The 13,723-nt window shown below is 42.3% G+C and overlaps 2 protein-coding genes across 2 annotated transcripts; both read right to left on the bottom strand.

Annotated features, from left to right (window-relative positions):
* Positions 1-319: 319 nt before the first annotated feature.
* LOC137296201 (rho-related GTP-binding protein RhoA-B-like) lies at positions 320-6,188 on the bottom strand. Its single transcript, XM_067827936.1, has 3 exons — positions 5,983-6,188; positions 3,001-3,171; positions 320-2,522 (listed from the first exon to the last, which is right to left on the bottom strand). The coding sequence occupies exons 2-3, from the start codon at positions 3,160-3,162 to the stop codon at positions 2,091-2,093; spliced, it is 594 nt and encodes a 197-aa protein (XP_067684037.1). The 5' UTR covers positions 3,163-3,171; positions 5,983-6,188; the 3' UTR covers positions 320-2,090.
* A 3,415-nt stretch (positions 6,189-9,603) lies between these two features.
* LOC137295816 (uncharacterized) lies at positions 9,604-13,464 on the bottom strand. The gene is made up of 2 exons (XM_067827369.1): positions 13,283-13,464; positions 9,604-12,541 (listed from the first exon to the last, which is right to left on the bottom strand). Exons 1-2 carry the CDS (start codon positions 13,451-13,453, stop codon positions 10,733-10,735), a joined length of 1,980 nt encoding a protein of 659 aa, XP_067683470.1. The 5' UTR covers positions 13,454-13,464; the 3' UTR covers positions 9,604-10,732.
* Between the last annotated feature and the right edge of the window lie 259 nt (positions 13,465-13,723).

Below are 13,723 nucleotides of genomic sequence, written 5' to 3'. Positions count from 1 at the left end.
CCGCTACCTTTGCTGACACTGGCAAGGTCGGTTATAACGGCGGCCTAGCTGACTGGCTACTGTGAGAAAGCGGAGCCAGCAAAGGGAGGTAATAAATTTATCGGGCAGAGCCGTAGATGCGTCCAGGGTATAGGGGAGACTTGTCGGAACGTATAGCCTGGAGATATCGAGGATGAGGTTGGCACGGGTCTAATAAATGCACATTGTCAAAAATATTGTGATTGCCTGGATGTTCCATACTCGACTTATAGTGTTGACTTCATCCTTGCAGATTATACATATCCACACAACCATGTACACATAAAAACAAAAATCACAATGAAAAACATTTGATTTTATTCACAATTAAAATCCAAAATATAATAAATGAAACAAAAAGTGGCATATCCGAATATATGTTAGAATCAAAACAGACACTCGAATATGGCATCGGTATACCATGCATCTGATAAACAATACTTCAAGGCTTTGAGTGAATCCACCTCAGGCGTATACACATTCTGGCGTTACACAAAATTTAACCAACTTCAACAATGTATTTACATATATTTAAATATCAACAGCTACCTAGGGACTAGACAATATCCTATCATTTCTGTATCTACCGGCCATTCTGTATGTGTAAGTTACATGCCGCCTCGTTGGACTGAGCACAAAGAAACTTGTGATTCAAGGGAGATAATCGATGTGCTCTTTTCACAAGGCAATGTACAGGCAGGTATTCAAAAACGTTTAACGCACGCATCGTCATATCCACAACACTGTGACGGCACGAAGCCGTTATCACAGATCACTTTGGTTCACAGACCATCTTAATGTTGCCTTCTGAATGAACATATAATCTAACGTCTGCAATCCCTGTTTAGAGATGCTGTTGACATAAAGGGAGACAACTTCGTAGCTTCATAAACAGTGTCTCATTTGGCCTAAGACAGCTAAACGTCGAGACTGAAAAGAAACAGTAACTACCGTGGACTCGTTTAGAACCAGACGTTTCATATACATTTTATGGGATCAGCGCAGACTTATGGAAAATCAGATGTTTCCTACACAGGTTAGGGACCAGCGCGGTCTTCTGGAGAACTACATCTTTCATACACGGGAGAGGTTACTGATCACCGCAGACGTCTGGAGAACCATATGTTTCATATACAGGAAAGGTTAGGGGTTACCGCAGGCTTCTGGACAACCACATGTTCTATATGCACGACAGGTTAAGGATCGTCGTGGACCTCCGGTTCTCGAGATGTTTCCCAGAAACCAGCAAGGCGAGGGGGTTGAGTACAAGTGAGAAACAAAACAACTAAAATGAAAACTAGAACTGCCCAGCAGATATCACCTAGTAGCTACCTACAATGTAATTCCAGCTGCAACAGGACATTATACAAGGGGGCGAATTTAAGACACGCTAATTACAGGTGCAATGAGCCACTATCCGGGCGTCTCCGGAGAGAGCAGTTTCCCTTTAAGAGAATGCAACTGGTTGTCAAGATAGCTGCAAACGAGCCATAACACAAGGGAATGTAGCTATCTTTCACGTTACAGTGAAATATAATATCACACATTAACAGCACGTTTGCACTGAGCAAGGCCTGGTTGTATGATCCTCTGCGTTCTGGATTGTCTGCCCTTGATACAATGATAATGTCCAAAGAGGGTTCGGTAGTATATAGAAACATTCTGTTCATATGGCTGGGAGTAAAACGAAACATGTTCCAAATCACGTTTCGTGAAATATTGTAGGATTTGTTGTACACAGTCAAAGTTTCAAAGAAAGTAAACACTGCCAGGACATGCATGGTGCGTCCCCTGCTGGCGTGCTGCTTTGTGGATCAAATAGGGAACACGTGACCATAACACGTGATCAAAACAACACACAAATACTGATAAACATAGTCCATGCTTCGTCATCGTCTTCACAACAAAGTCAAACGTGCTTGCATAGAGATGATACATGTTCAGTGCTCTTATACATTGACGCACTGTCGTTCGTGAACTGTTCGTTCAATTACCACACGAGAATAAGCCAAAACAATACATTTGGCCAACGAGCACGTCAAAAACTTCTGTTTCATGGTAAATCTCTTATTTCACAGAATTTTGCATTTCATCTTCTTGGACTTCTTCTTCTTCTTCGATTTCAGTGCTGCACGAGTTGCTGTTTCGAAAACTTCCCTCACGCCCTCCTTCGTTTTAGCCGAACATTCGAGATACGCCTCTGCGCCTATACGCTCGGCCATTTGTCGACCCTCTTCCGTTTTTACCGGAAACTGTTTGTTTCGCGCCAACTCAGCCTTGATGTGGTCGTCATTACGAATGTCCTTTTTGTTGCCTACGAGAATGACGGGAACGCTGGGGCAAAAGTGCTTCACTTCCGGGTTCCATTTCTCGGGGATGTTCTCAAGGCTGTCTGGGTTGTCGATAGAGAAGCACATGAGGATGACGTCAGTATCTGGGTAGGACAGCGGTCGGAGTCGATCGTAGTCTTCTTGGCCTGCAGTATCCCACAGCGCAAGCTCAACCTACAGTGGAGAAACAATTGAATGTTAATAGGATACTGACGATATCTTAATAACAGTATATTAACATCATATTACGCTCAGTGAAGTCCAGATGGGCTGAAGGAAGCATGAAGTTTGAAATGGGTCACATAGCTGGGTTAGGTACAAAGTATTCAATTATTCTTCATATTGCTTCCACTGGTGGAAGTCGCGTTGGCTTAGTGGGCGCCTTTTGTGTGCTTGCCATTATAGGTGCCTGGTTGTTGAGAGTATGGGTTTGAATCCTGTCTCGGATTCAACCCAACAAAAGTACTAGAATCTGTACTTTACCGAGAAGGTGTAATCCCACATGAAACACGTGTTGTTCCTGACCAGTTGTGTATTTATGTTGGCTAAATACTTGAGATAAATAGTTCACTGTCCCATTAATCGAGATGATATGTTTCCTGGACGTCATACTAACGTGAAGAATGGAAATAGATGTGTGAATGACGCATACCTGTTTATTATCGACTTCGATGTCCGCCACGTAATTTTCGAAAACTGTTGGCACGTAGACTTCAGGAAACTGATCCTTGCTGAATACAATAAGTAGGCATGTTTTTCCACAGGCACCATCACCCACAATCACTAGCTTCTTCCGGCGTGGGGCGTTCGCCATCTTGTTATCCTGAAAACAAAAAATGTATGATTACAGCTTATGAGGGCACTGGTTGTCAGTTTAATATTTTTGAATACAGAGAAATGTGGCAATTTTAGACATATATATTTCGCAGTAGAGCGCGTCAAGGAGGATGCAGTTGTGGTCTGATCCACACAGACAAAATATCTTGAACGAACCAAGAAAATTCAACTTTATCAGGGAACAGTTAATGTCCTTTGATATGCACAGTTCATATCCATGGTGATCTGTTGACCTACATTTTTGTGCGTTCGGGTTAGCTTTACTGTACGTGTTTATTTTTTAACACATATTAATCAGAAATGTGTAAGGTTTTACTCCGACTGGCAACATCCGATCTGTCTCACGGTGAAAGACATTACGTATACCCCAGTGGGCAATCGAACCCGAACCTTCCACTTCACGAGTGAACTCGGCTACTCGCCTACTCGGCTACCCATAGCCCGGCTTTCATCTAGAAACAATGAACCTATAAGAATAATCAATGGATCCTACAAACTATGTATGAGATAAGCCTTTTGACGCACCCGTTCCCTATGATAATTTTCATACGATGCCCTGGGGTAAAAAAGCACTTTGTCAATGTGACGTGACGTCATGAACAATGCTACAACGTCACATTTCCTCTATGACGTTGAGTTCTACATGCGGCGACGGCAGGTAGCCAGTTTCTGTTTGATAGTAGATTTGGTGTCTGTTTTCCTCAATTTGACGACTTCGGTAATACACACCGAGCCAAATGCAGAGTTATCGCTCGGGAAATGCAAACATTCAGGAATTTGAGTCGTAAACATAATATGACATAATATCATCCATCTCTATCGCAAGCCAAAGACGGCATGACCCGTATTGTCATTTGGTTTTTGAGTCACATATATGGATACGTGTTAACATTACACTATATTACTGAACACTACTGTCAAAGGAAACAACACTCTTAAAAATGACTACTTCACCTTTGGTCAACATTCTATTCAGCCTCGAGTACCCCACTAGTACTTCGCTAAGTATCTTTGAGTGCGTGCCGAATGTCACTGGGTTACAACAGACAAAGATCTCAAAGACAAAATCAACCGCATCCAATACAGGCGTTCGATTTAATAGGACTCTACTATCTTTAAAACACTTTTATAGAGTAGAAATAAACATTCACGGGAAAGCATGTCGTGCTTAACGTTTAAGCCATTGTTTTCCACGTTCAAATGTATTTAGAAATCGATCAAGCTACGTCTCTAAACACACTGTAAATGGGTGGCCACCATCATTGGGAATCGAATGAAGACCATTCATTTGACGGCGTATATTTAAAAGAATACCTCATCTTACAGCGCTGCTCGTCGTTCAAGGAGTAATATTTCAGTATGCTCCACTTGGATGCCTTGATATTTGTCAACCAAGTATCGTCTACCACATAACTGTCTTGTCACATGACAACGCCATATTGTAATCGATCCATAGAATTATGAACAGATTTAGTCACTAAACTAGGCCGTGTCACGATATACGTGCATTATCCCAGTACAATCCGAGTATACCTCAGTGAACCTGGTAGAGAATATACAGAGCGTAAGGGCTTAACATAGAAAAACGCCGCCCATTTCTAAAATATACAATATATAGAACCAATACAAGTAAAACGAACCTTCAAAACATAGAGAACCAGTTGTGAAATGTGCTTGGAAAAACCGTTGCCACACACGTCCCTACCGTTGAGACAACTCCCACCTTGTCAGGTCTGTCGTGTCAAGCTTGGCTGGGTAGTTTGTGTGAAGCAAGATCATGTATGTGACCCAGTCGTCAGATGAATATAAGTAGCACAAAAGCTGTTGTGGATTCAATCTCTGTAAACCTGCATATCTCGCTCTCGGTCATAACCGGTGGTGGCATAAATATTTCTCCAGCTAGGTGAAAAGTGTATCAACCGCCATTACTGGTATTCATTTTGAATTTTTTAACAACGTAAAAGTTGACCTAACGATAGCTTTATTTGTCTGATATATGTAGGCTGATCTGTTTTTCTTATAAGAGAAATACACAAATGCATCATTCTGTGTGTCACATAACAGTAGAGTTGCCATCCATTTTAAATATAAATAACGTGTTTAAACAAGAACATACCCTGAATAGTGCACTTTTCGCATGTCAGGAACAGAAGCTGTTATTTTATCGGTTTATAACACTATTACTACTTTTGAAATAATCATTCAACACGCGTAATCGTGAACTTTTCTTCCATTCTACACAGCAACAAAATACTTTTCCCGGTCCCACATAACATGTCGCTCATTTTGTCGATAACGTCTCGAGAACCTGCAACCCGGAAGTTGACACTGTGACCCCCGATTTGGGGCCGGGACGAGCCACGCCCATCAAAGTACAGTATGAGATGTGACCTGGATATATAGTACTGGGAATAAGTGTAAATCAACTGGGCGTTATAAACCACTATGTCTACCTGTACATAAAGTCGGTGGCCACAGAGGGCGTCTGCCCGTCCGCATACCGATCCCATTACAACCTAAGGCAATTCGAGCCGCCTACAGGGGCCTTGGAGACAATGGAACACACTGCAATAATGACGCACGACAAGTTTTCAAAATAGCAAACAGTTAGGTTTGCTATTTTAACACTTTATTGCCGTATATTTGAACAGGCTCAGGTCGGTCATATGATGTGGTCGGACACTAACTGACATCCATGTTTAATACTGACAACTTGTGACACAACTTTACCAACTTGAGATTGTCTTCAGTTGTATTAAATACCGTTAAACTTAAACACACAGTTAACGTGACTTACCTGGGCAAGTTGATTATCCAAATTAACAACACTGTCCTGTCCAGACTGCCTCGGTTTAGAAGTGAATTACCCTGTGCGTTATGATTTGTGTCAACTTGTTCGTGCTGTGGCGTACTTTGATCACCGCGTCGCTACCTATGTACAGATTCGTTCTGAACATGAAGCGAGGCCTTGGACCGCATATATAGGTGGATTGCCTGTTGCTAAATATAGGACATATACGAACTCACCGATTGGTCGAAAACGGAAACACGTTCTGCTATTTTTAGAAATCAAACATGTGTTAGAGTTACCTCCCTTGGAACTGTATCTGTCGTCTGCCCGCTGTTGTTTTGTTACGTGTTGGCCTCCAGGGTTGAGTAAACAATGGGCTGTCGAGGTTAGAGGGCAAAAGTTGCGGTCGAATTGCGTGCAATGGTCACAGCATGGCAAAACTGCGTTTGTAATATTCTGATGTGCAGGATATATCTTTAAACGGGTCACGGGTATGGAAGAATAAAGTAACAGAAAGCGAAAGTTAATCTGAATTTTTTAAAACAGAAAGTAATTTTATGTTTTCGCACAAACTGATGAGTGCTTAGTTGGAAGAGGAACCATTGGGTTATACGTTCTCAAACGTATTCCTTTCTTTGATGTTGTAACATTGAATAAAACTGCATATATTCGAGGGAAGCGTAACTAAGTTAGGAAGGATGACTGTATATGGATGAACAACATCTTTATTGCTATGAGGGCGACGTTTCAGTGTAGGTTCTAAAACCGTTATCAAGCAAGTGATGATATCACTCTCAGAGCAATAAAGAAGTTGTTCACCCATATACAGTCATCCTTCCTTACAGGCCTAACTTCTAAAGACCTCTTTAACAAGAACCACGGGTTGAACAAACCCTACTGAACAGGGCAGCGATTTACAAAACAATCTTAGCACTATGATTGTCGTAACTCTCGCACTGAAACACAGACGTACGACTATAGTAGAGCAAAGATCGCTCTGTGCAACCCATGCAGAGGTCAAGCGAAAGTCAGCGCTTTAGTGAGGCACATGTTGAGGGTTTCCGCACGACAAGCAGAATTCATGTATTCTGCCTTCCTACACTTCAGCACAATGGACTGTGATTGGGTTATGCGTGCAATAGAGCATCTCCTATTCCACCATTACGTATGTGTCCTGAATGTAAATGTTTTATATATGAAAGTAATCTCACAGTAACGTTTGAGACCCTAGTCTGTCTGTCATACAGGCCCTGAAGTAATGCATTCAATACAATACCTGAATGCCTAAATATTTGACAAGCCTAGATTACAGCAGTTTCCAGGAACTTAAGACACTATCCTGTCTTCATTCACTGTATTTCATTAAGGAAATAAACTGTATATTTTGTGTAAAATATATTGATTTCAGAGATGGTTTTCACAAGGTCCTCGTGGAAGCTGGTGCAGTTCAGCCTGCTGTCTACCAACTGATTAAGTCAACAACAGATGTGTGTCGCGTGGCACTATATCTCAACACCAATGCTTAAATTATAATGTTATTATCACAAACTCGGCATACATTCCTTTGCATACATTTTACAAACTAGTAAATACATCCACGCCCCTTTCCCCTTTTTGTTACAGTTCGGAGCGGTGGGGTAGCCTAGTGGTCAAAGCGTTCGCTCGTCACGCCGAAGACCCGGGTTTCATTTCCCACATAGGTAAAATGTGTTAAGTCCATTTATGGTGTATCCCGCCGTCCTAATGCTGGAATAATGCTAAAGGCTGTTAACATCTACACTCACTCACTCTTGTTGAAATTCAAAAAAGTCACGATCGACAGTTAAATATATTACATACTCCCAGCTTCACACATTTTTCAAAAACTAAATCAATTTCCACTAATTATTTTTGGTTATATAGGCTGTGTCATCGAGGGGTGAAAGTCACGGGATAATGATAGGATGGGTTCGATATGCAGTGCAGTTCAAAGATACAAAAGATGAGTCACGCATTAGTTCCAGAACAGTTGGCCAGCTCATAACTCAAATATTGAGAGTTACTTCCCTTTATGCCCACACAATCATGTCAACAGGAGCCCAAGTCTTCCTACATATCAAAGCCCGTTCAATGACTGCTGTGTCGTCACATCGACACAGGGTTGGCTGTTCTATTCATACGTCACAGTCCCTCTGCTTCATCTGAACAAAGGTCTGTATGGTCAATACGTCACACATATTTCTAGACGTGCGTGACCTAAGCAGACCCATTGAGAGTTGCACAGGTAATTCAAACAACCAGGACAGTGAAAGGCGTGGGGCAGTTGTATGACAGTGTGTGGGTCAGGAATGCGTATTATGTACTCCTAGGTTTAAGCAGTTGATCAAATCGTTTCCTTCGTTGGGTTTCATATACTTGGATTATGTATTAATACATGGATGCCAATCTTCAAATACAATTTTAAATGGTCGACAAAACTACTCTTCAAGTGGACGCTTAACTGGTAGGGTGAAAGAAATACACGATCTGTTTCACAACTATTATAAATTGGGTGAGTGATCATGTTTGTTTGGGGGTTTTTTTTGTTTTGTTTTTTTTTTTTTTGGTGGGGGGGAGTTTGGTTGGTTGGTTGGTTGGTTGTTTGTTTGTTTGTTTGTTGTTTTTGTGGCTTGATGGCGGCGGTCTGTAAATGATCCAGCCTAGACCGAATAAAAGATATCATGAGCATAAACCTGGCAGTAGTTGCCTCTACAAAGCACCGTGGAGATTCGGGACAGGGTTAGTCTTCAACAGCCCGTAGCTTGCCGTAAGGTGTCATTTAGGGAATTGGGTGGTCAGACTCGCGGACCTTGTCTAGTGTATCCATTTGTGCAATAGATACTTACGGTATTAATCACGTGATGGTATGGTTTAGATTGGATTGTTTACAGGCTGCCGTCAAGTGCTTGTATAAATAACATCCCCAAACAAACAAAAGCGACAACCATATGTAAAATCGTTAATAGTTTCATTAAGTGTTCGTTGTAAACATTTAACACTGAAGAAAATCATCTCAAAAGCATATTTATAAAAGACGGACGGAAGTGTGGGTTGCAGGAACACTTGTAACCAGAGGGTTACTTAACTATTGTTCCTGTACCCCGTGTTTGTCGGGAAACATGGGTCTGTGACAACCCTTTCTCCAAGATTGTACTGAACGATGAGTCAAAGGTTGGTGTGGTAGCCTTGTGTTAAAATCATTCGCTCGTCACGCCAAAGACCCGGGTTCGATCCCTCGCATAGATACCATCTGTGAATCCCACTTCTCGTCACAGGGGTGCGTATCTCTTAGAAACAGCGTTAGAACGACACATAGGTGTATAGACCTTCCTTTTATATAGTACTAGGGTAGGGTCTATCCACCTATATGTTTTTCTAACGCTGTTTCTAAGAGATACCCGCCCCGTGTTTCTTGTGTCACTCGCCTTGATATCGCTAGAATATTACTAATAGCGGTGTAAAATCATACTCACTCAGTCACGAAACAAAATCGGTCCACACGATATACATATAAAGCGTTTGACACGTGACCCGAACAACTATTTATTTCCATTAATGTCCATAAACTGACAACTTTTCCGGAAATGATATGCCGTAAACACTGGATTGTTGATAAATATTTTAATATTCCAGAGATGCATTCGGAGGAATTGAAAATAATGACTGGACCGACAGCCCATGAACACTGTGTCTTCTATATCTCTGAACTAATATCCTATAATTCCAAACTTTGTCCATATTGCCTCAGGTTTGATTTACAGATTTGTTCGTAATGAATATGAACATAGATTTGTAAAACCACGTGTGTTCTGATAATGAGCGAAGAAGAATTAAACATGTAGTGGCGTTATTTGAAGGCGTATGGATCACCACAGATTGTCGTCAGTTAAGCTGGGGAACGGTTTCCCTTCTCTCCAGCACTGTCTGACATATCTGAATAGACCCCCTGGATGAAAGACACATATTCCAAATAAATGCCCCTGTAAAGTCACATGTTGTATCAGTAATATAGTCTTTAAAAAGGTAGGGGATATTCATTTTTTCTATTTACGATGAAACATATTGAGGAGATTTATCGGAGTCAATCAATGTTGATGTGATATTATTGAATGTTTTGAGAGTGCATCACCATTTGCACTTCCTTACAACCACAGTTATTTGGAATGTGGTCGCTTTTGAAAGATGATTGGTGTGTGGCATGTAATTTGTATGTATACGATTTTAATTTTAAAACAAACGACTAGAAACAAAAACTAACAAATATGTGATGTAAGATGAGTGTCAAAATTAATGCTCAATGTGATTTCTCGACCTTCTTGAAAAAACGTCAAAATCACGAATAGGACCCCATGCACGTGCATGGGGCTTCTGCGTTGTGCACGTGTGTGCGGCGCTCAACACACGTGCATATCATGTGTTGTGTTTAGGGGTGGTAACAGGGGGAAATGGTGGTGCGTTCATAAGATGTCTGTCCCTGAAACGTTTGTTAACGTTTACACTTCCTATCCAGGTTGAAAGTTCAGGTTCTTCTATAATTAAGGGTATAAAAATCGCCTCATGGAGGAATTACGAACCACGTCTCTCTTCATTCCTGGAACCTTTTTGTAAGTATTTCTTTGTTACACATTTCACAATTATTCAGTTATTGAACGCCTTCAGTCACAGTTGCTTGGGGTGTCAGTTTGCGCAAGCCAAGTACCTCTTTCCCCCACAACTTTCAGTTGGGTTATTGGGTGTATCATGATATCAAACACTTAGCGTTCTTCCTCTTGTTATATTTACATCCTGCCCTGACCATGTATTCAAACACCTGGTGCAAATTGTCCCCTGTCAGGGCAGAACACTCCATGTACCGCTCCGCTCGGAGATTCTTAACACAACGACTTCCGTCTTCCATACTTAGAAACCCACCACTGTTAACCCCCTTCAATAGAGCCTTGCCTGGGTAAGGGTCGATCAGTGTCACGGGAGCAAGATCCAGGCTTATGTGAAGGTTCTTCACTTCCGGTAACAATGAAGAGAACGATGTGGAAATCTCCCCATGATGCAACGCGGAGGTAGTAGACGTGCCTTCAGCTCCACTGGCAATACACCCATCACACTTACCAGATTTATCGGTACTGTCTGTCCACGAATTGTTGTTGTGCTGTGATGTTTGGGAACAGTCTGTGGAGGTGGAGACAGGAGTTTCCATTTGATTTGATATCCTGGAGTTTGAATTCGGGCCAGATGGGAAATACTTGACAGTGAACGATGTATCAGAACTGGCTGGAAAGTGGGTTTCTAACAAGGGTTTGATAGGTGACGTGACGTTTTTTGACGAATGGTTCACTTCGTCACCTTTCACGCCTTTGTGGTTTGAGTTTGAGCGGTCCAGTTGGTGTAAAGGTTGAGTGGAATGTGGAACGTGCTCCTTTTGTCTCAGTGGTCTGTTACTGGCCGACCCCGGCAAACTGATCTCGTCTCTGGAGCGGTCCAGATATGAGTCAACAGATCCGTTGATGGATTCCGTCGACCAGTAGTGAGGGTTCATTCGATGGGATGAGATGTTCATCAACTCCCTGCTCAAAGACGACAAATCATGCTCTATGTGAGCAAACTCGAGATCAGTGGGCGATGCTACTTGTCTGTCTGATCCAGTGACGTCACTCGCCTCCCCGTCTGACAGCAAAAGTCTCTCCACAGCGGAACAGTCATCTCCAATTGAACATATTTCCGGTTCCTGATCACCCTCCTTTATGCTGTGCCTTTTAAGATTCTCTATGGTTAATTCCAGTTTCGACAAACTGCTTTCATTCAGAATCACACTTGTCTCTTCAATATCATCAGATTCAGGTATGACTGGGAATGATTCCTTTTCACTGAACTGAACCTGTCCATTTGTCTCCGGAACACCTAGCTCCCGAGTGTTCGACCCAACAATGTCTACCTTCTGAAGGTCAGGATTCTCTATGCTAACCGTGACTTGAAACTGACCAGGCATAAATGGCGGCGGTGTCGCTCCTTCAGCAACACCCTGCTCATTGGTGCTGCTTCTCTCGATACTTTGGTCCTGGGGACACTGTCGTGTTGACACCGGCAACAGTGGACTCTTTTCCTCAAATACTTCCACATCAATAGACTGTTCCGACGTGACAGACGGAGTCTGATCTGGACTAGGTTTCCTTCCATGTCCATGGTTACCAAGCCTCCTTGGTTCCTCTCTCAGCTCACGGTATCCAGACGATCGCGCGTCACGTGATCCCTTCCCTGTCTCCCCCATCACGTGCTGAGGCTCTTCCACATCATCACTACAAGCTAACGCTGTAAGAAGCGGTAACGTATCTCTGCCTTCATCTCGCAAGTCCGACATTGTCCCAAGGACGATAACTGGCGGTCTTCGTGCACCCAGCAGCTTGTTGATGCGCCGTATGCCGGGAAGGTCGGTGTCATCAACTTTGACACAGGTGCATGCAACAATGACGTCAACTTTTCCACAGACACTTCTCAGACCTTCCTCGTCACCATGGAACACACCCCCGTCTATAAGTGTCACCATGACAACCTCCTTAAACAGAAAACAATATATTAGATTCTTCTTTTCGATTGGAGTGTTCGAAGTGAAAACGCATCTCGCAAATTTGTCAGTACAAGTAGTAACCTTTCGATATGAGATTTTCTTTGCTTGATAATACAGCAAACGACAAAAAACCAGTGAGAAATCCATTTCAACAAAAACATAGTAAGTATTTGTGGGGTATGAATCTAAATGAAACTCTTCATATGTTACATATGGTCTTATGTTACAGGAGAGCGGAGAGCGTTATTTTAACGTTATATAAGTTCCATACATTAGAAAGAGTAGCCCTAACACCGACAAGGGTGGTCCTGCAAATATGTCTTCAGAAATCCATGCGATTTGGTTGACACATGTCGTAGATCGATACTCATAATGTTGATCACTGCATTGTCTGGTCCAGAATCGATTTTTTTACAGACCGCAACATATAGCTGGAATATTGCTAAATGTGGCGTAAAACAAGAAACAAATCAACAAATCAAATGTTACTAGTATATTTTCGGAATTTAGGTGTTTCCCTATGCCCTTACTGGTAAGTGTACTTTAGTAAGTGTAAAGTCTAAGCGTACGCTTTTACCGTTCTGTGAGACTAACTAACTGGCATGTCCCATATCTGAAGTAGAAAATACAATCATTACAGAAAACTAGCTGCACACAATCGAACGCGGGTCTTCGGCATCCCTTGAAAGTAGTAACGAAATAAGTCTGTTATTAGTGTCAAAGTCTTACCGACGTTTTCTGTCCTTCCAGCAGGATGCTTGTGTTTTTGACGCCATTATAAGGCAGAGTGAGCTCTTCCATGGAGGTCGGAAGCCGGCCGCTCACCCAGCGCATGATGAGAGTTGTCACCCCTGATTCAGCCTGGCCGTGGATGAGGGCGTGAATGTTGCGAGCTGGCATCTCGGAGTGGAGACTGGCTTTAACAAATACAGAACTGCTTCAGTCTTCGAAACGAAGGTTTAACTATTATTTACCCGAAAGTTAGTGAGTTAGTTTAGTTTTAGGCCACTTATAATGCAATATTTCATCAATATCAGTGGGGAGGACACCAGAAAAGGGCCACAAATTTTGTACTAATATGCGGAATCGAACCAGGTCTTTGGCATGACGAGACGAGCTGCGAGTGAACGCATTAACCACTAGGCTAGTCAGGAATACCACAGCGCTATC

The sequence above is a fragment of the Haliotis asinina genome, chromosome 9 (genome assembly GCF_037392515.1).
Source record: "Haliotis asinina isolate JCU_RB_2024 chromosome 9, JCU_Hal_asi_v2, whole genome shotgun sequence".
NCBI classification, from domain to species: Eukaryota; Metazoa; Mollusca; class Gastropoda; order Lepetellida; family Haliotidae; genus Haliotis; species Haliotis asinina.
Note: the sequence above shows the minus strand (reverse complement) of the source record. Positions and strands in the feature narration are given on the sequence as shown.

Coding starts and splice junctions, on each gene's coding strand:
- LOC137296201 (XM_067827936.1), bottom strand. CDS start 3,162: ATGGCGAACGCCCCACGCCGGAAGAAGCTAGTGATTGTGGGTGATGGT. Junction 2,523..3,000: donor TCGAAGTCGATAATAAACAG/GTATGCGTCATT, acceptor TCTCCACTGTAG/GTTGAGCTTGCGCTGTGGGA.
- LOC137295816 (XM_067827369.1), bottom strand. CDS start 13,453: ATGCCAGCTCGCAACATTCACGCCCTCATCCACGGCCAGGCTGAATCA. Junction 12,542..13,282: donor TGGAAGGACAGAAAACGTCG/GTAAGACTTTGA, acceptor TTTCTGTTTAAG/GAGGTTGTCATGGTGACACT.